Source organism: Vanessa atalanta, chromosome 16 (genome assembly GCF_905147765.1).
Source record: "Vanessa atalanta chromosome 16, ilVanAtal1.2, whole genome shotgun sequence".
Taxonomy (NCBI): Eukaryota; Metazoa; Arthropoda; class Insecta; order Lepidoptera; family Nymphalidae; genus Vanessa; species Vanessa atalanta.
The window spans coordinates 6,145,004-6,157,642 of NC_061886.1; the positions used below are offsets into that span (position 1 = coordinate 6,145,004).

Consider the following 12,639-nt stretch of genomic DNA (forward strand, 5'->3'; position numbering starts at 1 on the left):
AATAATTCTAAAATTGTTATAAATTACTCCAATATGGAGAATTAATAAATACGTAATTATTAAATTTTATTAAAAATATTAATTGATAGATATTTCATGTTATACTTATAAATAGATATTTTAAACAGGAGGATTTATAGGACAATGTACCTAGCATTTGCAGAATATTATTGTTTGTCGATAACTTTAAATGTTGCATCTCTACAATGTGTTTGTTACAGAGTCTACCAACTCTCAGATTCAAAAATTAAACACTCCAAACGCAAATTATGATGCGTTCATTTTATAATTTTAATCCTTTAAATTTACAGATACAAAAATGATACGAAGACCTTTAACAGAAATAACTCTCAAACTTGATGATTTGCAAGAGTATGAGGCTTATAGACGCGAACAAGCAACCAATTCATCGGTAAATAACGAAATGCAGGAAGATACCCCTAAATCATTAGCGGGCGCAACAAAAACAACAGAAGAAATACACAATAGAATAGGATATGCTCCAAAGAAAAAGCCCAGTGGACCAAGTACTGTATAAAATAAAAACATGGTGTCATAATCTGAATATTTAATAAACTTCATTATATAATAGTAAAGTACATTTATTTTATTTCTAAACTAAAAATACAAATCTATAGGTACGTAAGAAAAATACGCTGTTACTACCACCTTCATTTGAAACAAGTGCAGAAGTAATTGTGTGAATCGCCGTTATCCTTAGAGTGTCCGCAAGCGACATACGCGCGGCTGGTGGCTCGTTTCTCTAAATGTGTTGAGCGCCACCGCGACGTCGGGCCTTAGGCGGAATTGCAGAGTGGACTCACTTCGTGCACAAGCGCGAGTTTTAGCGTTTATTTAAAAAATAAATAATTGTAATGTTTATTTGAAGTGTGATTGAACATTAATAAATATGCAGATCCTTAAGTTTTCCATTTGTTGGATTTAGTGCATTTTGTTTTAAAACGTTACGTTTTTTAGATTGCTGACGTTTCCAAAGTAGACAAAACAGTCTGAAAATAAAAAAAAGTTAAATATTTTTATTTTTTTATATTAGAGTTAATGTTATATAATACTGTACCTGAGTGTAAGAAAGTATATGATTTCGGCGACGCTAAGTATCGAAAAGCCCATAAAAAGACCCAGTAGACCGCCGCAGTTGGCTAGAAAATCTGTTTGACCATAGAGTTCTGAACGCCGAGAAGTAATAAACTGGGCTTCTTTGAAAAAAATCATTACACGTGCATATAACAGGCTGAAATAGATATATTATATTAATGCAACAATACGTTAAATTAGGTAAAAATATTGTCCTTTATCAAGTTAAGATACATCAAATCATAGATGCTAAGTCGTTTAGCATTGACATGTCTGATGTACAAAACATGACGGTCATAGCATTACAAATAGGTAGGTATAATATATTTTGTAATGCTATGACAATAGCAATTCACTGTAGTAGTGGTAGATATACAAACAGACACGACCGTGATCTTATAACAGTATTTTTATTGGCTGTGGGATGCTGATAAAATTAATGTTTGTTTTTGGCATTCCTAACATAATTGAAATTTTGTACACTAGCCCGAAGATTTCATAGTATTATAAACGCGACATTGAGCACTATATAGAATAAGGAAGTGAATTCTCGTTATTTTTTTAAAAAAGAAAACGAACTAGTGATTTGTTTTGCAATATTTGGTAATACATATTCATAAAATGAGTTTAATAAAAAAAGAAAAATTGTGATTTAACAAATTATTTTATTTAATCTTGAATCCATTCTTACTCTTTATCCTCTTCGTCTATTGGTAAATTGAAAGCTTTAAAAATTGCTTTCCAGTCGTAATCGGCCTGTGACGTTTCTGCTTCATACTCAATAGAAGTGCAAGCTGGTAGACATTTGCATTCTGAAGCTACTCGTCGAGCTTCACCAAGAGTGTCATTGTCATTGGTTTCTTTCTCCAATCCACTTTGAATTTCAACTGTGACTAATTCCACTGAAATTGCAAGAATCATTATAGTAAAAAATTAAATATGTGTAAAATTAGTTAAAAACATCTCTTAGCGAGTGTGACAGTAGTAGTCGAACATTAAATTAAAAGTAATAAAGTAAGTAAAGTAGCGAGACAGAATGGCACTAGCGAGAAAAAGTGGGCTACTTGGATAAAATTAGTTGCCACCGCTCATCTAAGAAAAATTCAACATCACTCACATAGTGCGCCAGCAACGTTGGGAGGGAAATAAATTTTTCTTTACACTATTAAAGAAAAATTAAGTAATGGTGTTTGGCAGTAGAAAATGTGGTTAAAGTATGGTATTTACCGAGACGGACGGTTTGCAAGCCCGTTTAGCCAAGCAATATATGCCATTAGTGGTTTAGGGATAGTATATTAGATATCGTAGGTATAGGTTAATTTACTTAATTAATAAATTGGTAGAAAAATAATAATTATAAAAAAAACTACAAAATGAAACATGATTAAATAAATAATAATGTTAATATTTAAATGTTACTTTAAGGTAACATTATTAATTAATTAAATCAAATATGCTTTAAATAAGCTTTAAGTGCTTTCTATGTACATATTTATGATCATGGCTAAAACTTTTACTTTTGTAACTGGCAATAAATTTTAGTAAGCTTTAGAAGTTTTGGTTAAGTACTGATGATTTTCTGAACTAAATTAAATATTTTTTATTTTTAGTTTCGTTTTTAAGCTTTACCAAATGATTGTAAATTTCAATTAAATTATCTTCCGGTAATACTTGAGGAAATTGTATGGACATTAAGAAGCGGATATATAATACGTTAGGGAACTTTTATAGTAAATATATGTTATGTATATATCAAAATAGTTCTAATTGAAATTATTCAGATACATAATATCGATATTATGTAAAAAAAATGTTGTTACCGGAAGTATTATATCGATTTAGAACCAAATTTAAATTTTAAAAGGGAAAGTTGTAAAAGTGTCATTATAAATAAATGTGATATGAATAATCTTTATCGAAATGATGCAACTAATCGATTAAATAATACACTCATCGCTATTTATATGTGTGTATGTTTATATATGTTTAACACAGAATAGTCTACTGATAGGTCTACTATGGGTATGTTAAATCATTAAAAAGTACCTATATAGTAAGATTGTTTACGTTTAAATCTGAATGTATTTGACATTTTTTTAATTCTAACATTTAATCTATAATGATATATTATTGGGTAAGTAATATATGGGCGAAAAAATTCAACAAATTTCGATTCTTAACCGAATTGCAAATGGAATGATAGAACAGGACAACTATGTATCAGTTTGTTAGTTTACCCCTGACTAGAATTTACCCCTGGAATATATGTTTTAAAATTATGAAGAAAAATTTAGAAATAAATAATTATGCTTTGCATAGTTTTGTTCGTTTCAACATTCGTAAATCTTTTTTATATTAAACTAAGTAATTATTGTTACGTTTTTGTTTCCATAAATAAATATAAAATAAAGTATGAATTATATTAAATTATATTAATATATATTTTATTTATTTACTTATTTGAGAAAGCTTAAAAATTTAAGAACGTTTTAAATTGCATCTTACCTATATTTTATATATATTGTTAAATATATACCCGATACGAGATTATTTTTATATTACATAATAAATAATAATATTACATTAAAATTGTGAGGACTTAATGAATAAATTTACTTACTTTGAGCTTGTTTTATGCAACCTACGCTTCCAGCATTGCATACTTGCATTTCGGGACCATCTGAGATAAAAATAGAATTTAGGTTAAAACAAGATGTTACGAAATAGCGGAAAGATGCAAGATATAATTTAATTTTAAACCAACCTACAATTTTGATACAAATATAATTCATATAAGTACCTACATAGATTTTCTTTGATGGATTTATGAATACTTCTAATTATGTTTTCTTTATTAGTTTATATGTGTTCTTTATTAATTCCTAAATATTACTAAGAAGTAATAAAATTACAAGTAGTATAAGGTAGCAGTAGGCATTAGTAGTTGGAGGTTTTGATTGCTTTCAAGCTAAAGTCTTGTTACTACTCTATCTAGTTATTACTGTACTTACTAAGTGCTACGATGTCGTATATATGTATATCGTACCTATATATTTTTATTTAAAACGATGTATTTAAACGTATATTGACGCAATTGTACAGTATTGTAACGGTAGCTAAAAAATAATAATAAAGCAACTGTAAAAACGTATAGATCATTTTTTATTTGTAAAAGACTCACGTGGCATGCCAAAGTGGACGCAACCGCATCTCGCATAAGTAAATTTGGTTAGGCATTCCATTTCGCAATTGGCTTGCGTGTACACTTTAAAATATTTCAGGTAACGTTCACTTGGGAAATAGCATTGACGTCTGTAAATAATTATCAGTTTTTATTATGTCATATTTTATTATTTTATCTCGTAGTCTGTTGTCGCTTTGTCCATAATAAAAGCAACCTTATATTTAAGGATAAAAATCTGAGAATAAAAAAAAACAGTATAGGAAAATAATATTACTTTGTAAAAAGAAGCACGCCTTGAGTCTCAAGGGATCAAAGAAAACTCGAGTGTTCTCGAATATTGATTCAGGTAAGAAGCTGAGGACTGACACGCTACGTTGAATCATATTCAAGATGTTAAGGATACGATCTAAGCATTTTTGATAAGGTGAGGTCGTAGTAATGTAATGGTAATCAATGGTAAATTTAATTAATCCTTTAAATATAATATTATTATTGCTAAACCGATAGGATTGACATTGTAAGCCAATTAAAGTAGTAAATATAATCTAGTAGTTGACGCCCGCGGCTTCGCTCGTGCTTAAGGCGTTGCACGTCAGGTATTACTTAGACAAAAAAGGAGCTTATGTCTTTCTTTGGAGTTGACGCTTACTTCATACTCTATTTCATCAAGTTAATTTCAGTAACAAAAAGGCAGACAGAGAAGGTCAGGCAGAGAGTTTTTTTTAAGTTCGAACAGAAGCATTAAAGATCTATGATTTGAAAAAACTTACAAGTTACAACTATTTATACTGCGTTTAAACTCAAATAAATAACCATAACTTTGCCTTGATCTAGTATTTAAAATATTTATGACAATATTCATATGTATTATTGTTCATATATATTATTCTTCACAATCACAATTAATAACTATAATTATATATTTCTACATAATTAAGTGTTTGATATTCAATAACTTTAAAAAATATTAGTCGTTAGGATGATTTGATGGTCACCGTCATTGATCGCTGGGTAGCATTTGTGGGCACAGTAAACCAAAAGTTAACTTCGTTAATCGTTAATTCGTTAGATAAAAAATTTAACTTCGATAATAGGTAGAGCGTTAAATTTTCCAAAATATAACGCAAGTTAAAGTTAACCATTTAAAACTAATACTGCTTTTGGGCTAAGAGAAATAAGAAAAAAAAAACAAAAACAAGTAGAAAGGACAATAAAAGACACATTTATTTATGTCGATAATAAAGTAGGTAAGAATAAGGCTAATATTCATCGTTATTTTGCATTAGGTAATTTAGACGCATGTTTCCCTTCATAAAAATTAGCATATAAAAATTGACATCCGACAACGATGGTCGTTTAGCCCGTAAAATATCTTTGCCCAAAAAAAAACTTTCTATTGCAGCACTAGATTAAAAGATTTATTTACACTGGTTCACCTAAGAAGGCAGCACCCATAAAAGATTCTTTTAACTTCCTGTCCAGCCATGTTTTTATCAAATTCTAAGCTTTGTTTTTCAGAGATTTCTGGCTTCTAGACCTATTTTCTTCCAAATTAGTAACAGTGCTGTAAAAATCATCCCCTTCTTCTTCATTATTGCTGCGTCCGCTATTGCCGACAGTCGCCGAACATACGAGCGTGGCATGGCGAGTAATTCAAACAAAAATGACGACAGCATGTCAACAAACGACTAATGTAACGGACTAAAGTTAACAAGAGCGTTAACGTTTTTTTGAAGTTAACTTAAAAGTTAATCCGTTCAGAAGATTGTTAACTTCGTTAATTAACGATTAATGGATTAACGAGTTAATGCCCCCCTTTGCTGGATAGTTCTGACTTTTGTGCTCTTAAGCCTTTCCGTATAGGCACACGGTCGGTCAACGGCTTATTAATATTATACTCATAGTTTCACAATCGAAAAGAAGAGCAACAAAATATAAGATTTAATATTATTGGTAAATTGTACGATTATTATTTAACACAGTTATCACGTTGCTTACCCGATTGGATTGTAAGGTTTTAGCCCTTCAGAGGTCGTCATCATTTTTGGCTTGACAGCTACAACTACTTCTTGGGACAGTGGTGATCTAAAATATTGCTGCGATAATCGTGGTAATTCAGCCGGATTGTGTAATAAAATCTGTAATTATAATCAAATTATACATTTCTATTAAAACCTTTACTATATTTAGAATTTTTTTTTTGACGTGAGTGCGTCACCTTAAATCCTTGTACTGGACCTCTGCAAAGATAATCCAAGTCTACTTGTTTAGCTCTTAATAGGAATACCAATCCAGCTTTTGCACCATAGCCCTGAAGGAATAAGTAGATAGAACATTTTATAATTGTGCTTTTTTATTAAAAATTAAATTTTTTTTTATAAAATACGAAAAAACAGCGTTACCTGGTAAGTTTTTTATTAAGCATGGAAAAGAACTAATAATAAATGTATAAAAATATATGTTTAAGCCTTACTGTTCCTCTGTGTGGATAAGTTTCAAGCGGTGTGTTTGGAGGATATCCATTTTCTAGAGACCAAGTTTGCGATCTATTTGAATATTCTAAATAATCGTAGTCAGTATTCAAGCTTGAAAAAACAAAATACTTTTTTATAAAATAATTAAATTGCATATAATTTACGAATTAAGATAGATTACTTTTCAGTCCGAAATAGTTCTTCAGCGCCCATTGTGTTAAATGTGTAACAAAGACCCTCTTCTGTCAGGATAGGTGAAAATAAATCGGAGCAACTGTCTTTTGGTATATCCTTCCATTTACATCCCAAAAACACTTCAGTTACATTCGGTGACACCTATTTAATGTAACAAAATGAACCGAAATATTAATTCCAGATATTATTTATTTACCTAACTTTACGAATACCTATGATATGTTTTGTTTTGATTTATACTCATTTTTATTCCAGGAAAGAATAATCAAGAATATGACTTCTAACGTATTTTTTGTATTGTGTATAACATACCTGCTTAAGATTTTCGACTGTGTCATTTCCGAGTGAAAATTTCCTTCCTCCGGTAGGGGCAAGATGATCGTCACATACTAAAGATACGTCTTCAAATAAATTGCGCCTACACATAAATTTGCTATAGTTCTAGCTTTAAGAAAGGTATTAAGTGGCATTTACACAAATTCTATGTACTCTACAATGAGTAATTTATGACAACACTATCCACATCGTTCTTTGTTTAAAATTTACAAAATAAAAAATATTGTTTTTACTGTAAGTGAGTACTTATAAGTGGTTGTGAAATGTATATCTTAATAATGTAAATTATCCTTTGTTCATATACTTACTCTTCATCTGTAAGGTTTCCAAGAGTGCTTGCATTGTTGTAGAGGTGATAATATTTTGTAAAATTAAATTTCGTTTGTTGAGCTTTTGTTTCGAAGCACACAGTTACAGCTGGATATGGTATCTAAAATGTTATTTTTATATCATAGTTTTCACAATCATTTTGTTATGTAAAAATATAATTTAAGTTTATTGAATCTCTAATTAAAATTAGACTATCAGACCCGACCACGCATTGCTGATGTTACTTTAAACGTTAAAGTATATTGTGTGTTAATGTTTAGCCAAAAACTTTCTGTGAAAAACGCTGAATATGAATTTCATGTTAAAATATTCAATGTTTTTTGTGTAATAAAAAAATAGCGATATTTTTATAGATAAAGAGATGTGTCATAAATCATGGGCCGAGATGGCCCAGTGGTTAGAACGCGTGCATCTTAACCGATGATTTCGGGTTCAAACCCAGGCAGGCACCACTGAATTTTCATGTGCTTAATTTGTGTTTATAATTCATCTCGTGCTCGGCGGTGAAGGAAAACATCGTGAGGAAACCTGCATGTGTCTAATTTCAACGAAATTCTGCCACATGTGTATTCCGCCAACCCGCGTTGGAGCAGCGTGGTGGAATATGCTCCAAACCTTCTCCTCAAAGGGAAAGGAGGCCTTTAGCCCAGCAGTGGGAAAATTTACAGGCTGCTAATGCTAATGCATAAATCATAATCGAATTTGTACCTGCCACACTGGGGTCGAATTTTCTGCGAAGCTTACGATTACAGGACTTTCGTTCCATTTTAACCACACTTTACGTATTAGACCAGCACAGAGTACAACACAGCAAGTGAACATGAAGAGCCAGAAAATTCTGAAATAAATAAATAATTATAATAATGTTAATGTGACCACAAGTGTATGCGTAAGCACAGGGGCACTCTCTATTCCCTCACTGTCATAATCTGATGGGATTGTCAAATCCGTATCGAACGGAAAGAGTTCAGTCATAGGACCAATAGTAAACACTTCCAACTTTCAAACTCCAGGCTGCTACTGAGAATTCGTTCATTGAAAAACCCAATACTATTTAATGGACCGAGGTCGGGACGAACCCCAGGACCTCGGGATCTGCGGCCTGTGAGCCACTAGACAAACGAGGCAGTCTGAGATGAGATGTATAATAATATCCTTCGCTATCTATCAAGTTCGAGACTAAAGCTTTATTACGCGTATTTAGAGCGATTTTTAATTTTATTTATTATATGCTCACTTTTCGACCGAAGTTCGTTCCTTTTCGCCAATATATTTAAGGCCATGAAGATTCGAATTAGCTGAATAATCAACCAAATATTGCTTTATTAAGCTTATTTTCCCTCTTTTGATTTTAGGATTTCCTTTTGCTGCCGATTGTTCTATTTTATCAATATCGTTCTCTGGAACATTTCCCATACTTTCAGATCTAGAAAATGTAAGATAAATTAATCAGGGGCTTTCATTTGATGCTTTCACTAGTTTTGCAAAGGTATGATGATTTTTTTTTCTTTGTTGATAAAACTTCAGTTCAGTTAAATGTCTACATCAGCTCCAAACCAAGTTTTAATTCCTGATGAGCTCTTAAATATAGTGGAGGATTAATTTTGGTAAAGGAAGTTAAACTAATAAACACTTCAAATTTAAACAGGAATTTTCACTATAATAACAAAGAAATTACCTTGAGTGTCTCTTCATGATGATAACGAATGACTGCTCAAAATGAAGGTTTGAAGAGTAGTGTAGTTGGGGCTTGGTGACGACAATACCATATACTCATTACTGTTACCCCATGGAATACCCATTTGGCTATTATGAAATTAGAAATGTTACGAAGAATTTTACATTTGATTATGACATCAACATAAACAGAAAACTATGATATATACAGAATAGGTCACTCGTAATGAAGGAGTGTCAATCATTTAATTAAAATTTAATTTGGGTTGGGTTGTTTTTTAGTTTTGCATTCCCATGTGGTTTGTGAATGGCTCATTTGATAAATATATGTAATAAGTGAATAAATATGAAGAATTTACTACTTGAATATGTATATTAAAATGACAATTATAAAACTCGTATGTATCTTTGTCAGTACGTGCCTTAGGATTTGAAATGCTTTTTGCATTAGTCAATTTATTGAAGATTTAAAAATTGATGAAATCCTTTTATCAATAATATTTGCCAGTACCAACTTCTGTTTATGTGTATGCAACCATTTTGATATTCAAAAAATAATAGTATACTTTATGTTATAGAAACAATATAGGTATAATTAGGTTTGGTTAGTTAATTCAGAAATAAATGTTACGTCAAAATGTAAATTGTTATGTGTTTACCATAAAATTTCTTTTTTTACTATATTAATAAGAAACATCCTCTTATTTTCTTGGTTTATTTCAATAAATAAAAACTTCTTAAAAATACGATTTTGTTTTTTAAATCAAAGACATATTTCCAAACAAACGAAGCAGACAGTACCAGAATTTACTTTAACTTATCTAATAACTGCTATCTTATCAAAAATCAACAAAGGGTTATAAAGTTCGTCTTACATCAACGTGTAGCTACAAGCTAGTTATCTAGATTTTATTTTACTTTTTAATACTTTGGATTAAATTTTAAGGATTTTAATAGTTTTAGGTAATTATGATCGAAATTAAAATTGTCTTGCATATTATTAAATATTTATTTATTAATGTAGTCTGTACTCTCTCTATTAAATGTACTTATATATTGTATCAATACTCTAATAATGCTATAATAACGTGTATAATATCAGTATCGCTATTTATATTAAACAACAAGCTAACAAGGTTGAGCCGAGATGGCCCAGTGGTTAGAACGCGTGCATCTTAACCGATGATTTCGGGTTCAAACCCAGGCAGGCACCACTGAAATTTCATGTACTTAATTTGTGTTTATAATTCATCTCGTGCTCGGCGGTGAAGGAAAACATCGTGAAGAAACCTGCATGTGTCTTATTTCAACGAAATTCTGCCACATGTGTATCCGCCAACCCGCATTGGAGAAGCGTGGTGGAATATGCTCCTAACCTTCTCCTCAAAGGGAGAGGAGGTCTTTATCCCAGCAGTGGGACATTTACGGGCTGCTAATGCTAACAAGGTAACATTTTGGATCAGAAATTCTTTGCAGACTCACACATAGTAAATCTTGTGTATTTATATATACGCTAATGTTATTATTTCATATTATTATTTTATTTCTCAGGGTTCAAGCTCATTAAAGATAAGTAAAGGTCCCAGATCAGTCTCTATAATATTTGTTTATAAAAATATACGAATACTATCAGAATTAGGTACCAAGTTGTAGGTTGATGGCTTCATAACGTTACATTATTAGGTTACGTGTCTGATCTACATACTAATGGCGTTTGACAATATTTAAATTCGTGTTTAATTTACGCATTTTTTATGTAGTACTAATACATACATATATATATATATAGGTATATATTAGTAATAAATTTATTGACAGAAATTTTGTCCGAAACTATTTAGTAATCTGAGTCTGGTGCATTATTAATAAATATTTGACCAAACTATATATCATATCTATATATTTGAGAAATATATCTTACCAGATCATACCCAGATCTTTTTACGAGTTTTACGCCGTCAGTAGAAATAAATAAATTATCAATATTTGATGTAGTTGTTTATAAATTAAAAACTAAAGAGAGTGTATGAAGTAAATACGTGGTAATATTTTAGTTTAGTTTTATCCTTAATAACCGTCATTAAAATAATATATTATATATTAAATTGGCGAACCTGGCTCTTATTCGTTCAGTGTTTAAAATTATTGTATAAATTTGCTTACGAAGACAACTGCTAGTTGATAGGTATTTTAATATTTTTAGAATAAACTCCTAGTAAAACAGTAATTTTAGCTCCATCATAAAATGTAGAGCTTGTAACTAAACGATTTTTTTGTCCATAAGTCTCATAAAAAATATAGAAATATTTCGAGATTAATAAAAATATAGGTATCTGAATATTAATCGATATATAAAAATATACAAATAATATGTATACATATGTATAATAAAATCAAACGCTAAATCTTCGCATGTTACGAAGAGATAGAATACTAATTCATTCGATCAACTAACTTTTTATTTATTTTTGTGACTGATAAAATTCATCCACCGGATGTTGTATCGTTCAAGACAATGAAAGTCCAAAGTTCTGCCAGTGTCAGATGATTTTGAAATTATATTCTTCGAATACGTGATGCGGTTGATTTAAAAATAATTAAATTATAGCCATTACAGTATATACGTATTATATATATGATTTGAGTTTAATCTACTATTTATCTGTTGTGATAATTATATGTTTAATTGTACCAATAATGTAAGTACGTATAGGAAATTCCCATAGCGCACATTAAGTTACAGTTAACAATTACAAAAAAAATAATGTTTTTTTTACTATAATTAGTCACAACTCACAACGTAATAAGAACGCATGTAAAAATATCATATTATTATTTATAAAATAAATAAAACAAGTAGGTAGTAAGCATGTTTTGCTTTTCTGAAAGTACTATTTTAATTATTTAAGGAAAATGTTACACGACTTGTATGACGAAGAAAAAATATTTTCCCTTTTTCCATAAAATAAATACATAAATGCAATTAGCATAGAGTATAAGTACATAAGCATTGCTTATTATTATAAATACTTTTATTATAAATAAATTTAAGCACTAAAATTTTAGTACCAAAACTTAGGAGAATAGTTTTTTAGACCTTAAATGTATTCATTGAACATTATGTGTTCATATAAACTAATTTAGATATTTAATTTAATCTATTTGTAACTGTTGTACCGTTACAGAATGATAGAAAGTAAGTAAATAATTTGAATGACAATATAATAATTTAGTACCATCAAGCTGATCTTCTGATTGAGCTAGAAGTTAGAGGTATAGTGGAAATCTTTAAAAACTATTAGTGTATCTCTCTAAATTTGGGTTAAGTTGGTTATTGGCTATTGCTTG

The 12,639-nt window shown here is 30.0% G+C and overlaps 1 protein-coding gene across 1 annotated transcript; it reads right to left on the reverse strand.

Annotated features, from left to right (window-relative positions):
- Nucleotides 1–566: 566 nt before the first annotated feature.
- LOC125069782 (pickpocket protein 28) lies at nt 567–9,328 on the reverse strand. Its single transcript, XM_047679355.1, has 14 exons — nt 9,293–9,328; nt 8,852–9,040; nt 8,323–8,452; nt 7,593–7,714; nt 7,261–7,366; nt 6,935–7,089; nt 6,753–6,864; nt 6,498–6,590; nt 6,278–6,417; nt 4,277–4,407; nt 3,716–3,775; nt 1,787–1,997; nt 1,079–1,252; nt 567–1,010 (listed from the first exon to the last, which is right to left on the reverse strand). Exons 1-14 carry the CDS (start codon nt 9,307–9,309, stop codon nt 902–904), a joined length of 1,749 nt encoding a protein of 582 aa, XP_047535311.1. The 5' UTR covers nt 9,310–9,328; the 3' UTR covers nt 567–901.
- Nucleotides 9,329–12,639: the final 3,311 nt, after the last annotated feature.

Bases quoted from the DNA above. Each gene is read 5' to 3' on its own strand.
- LOC125069782 (XM_047679355.1), bottom strand. The intron at 7,715-8,322 runs GTACAAATTCGA...ATAACATTTTAG, and splicing joins ATTCGACCCCAGTGTGGCAG to ATACCATATCCAGCTGTAAC. The intron at 7,090-7,260 runs GTATGTTATACA...TACATTAAATAG, and splicing joins CAGTCGAAAATCTTAAGCAG to GTGTCACCGAATGTAACTGA.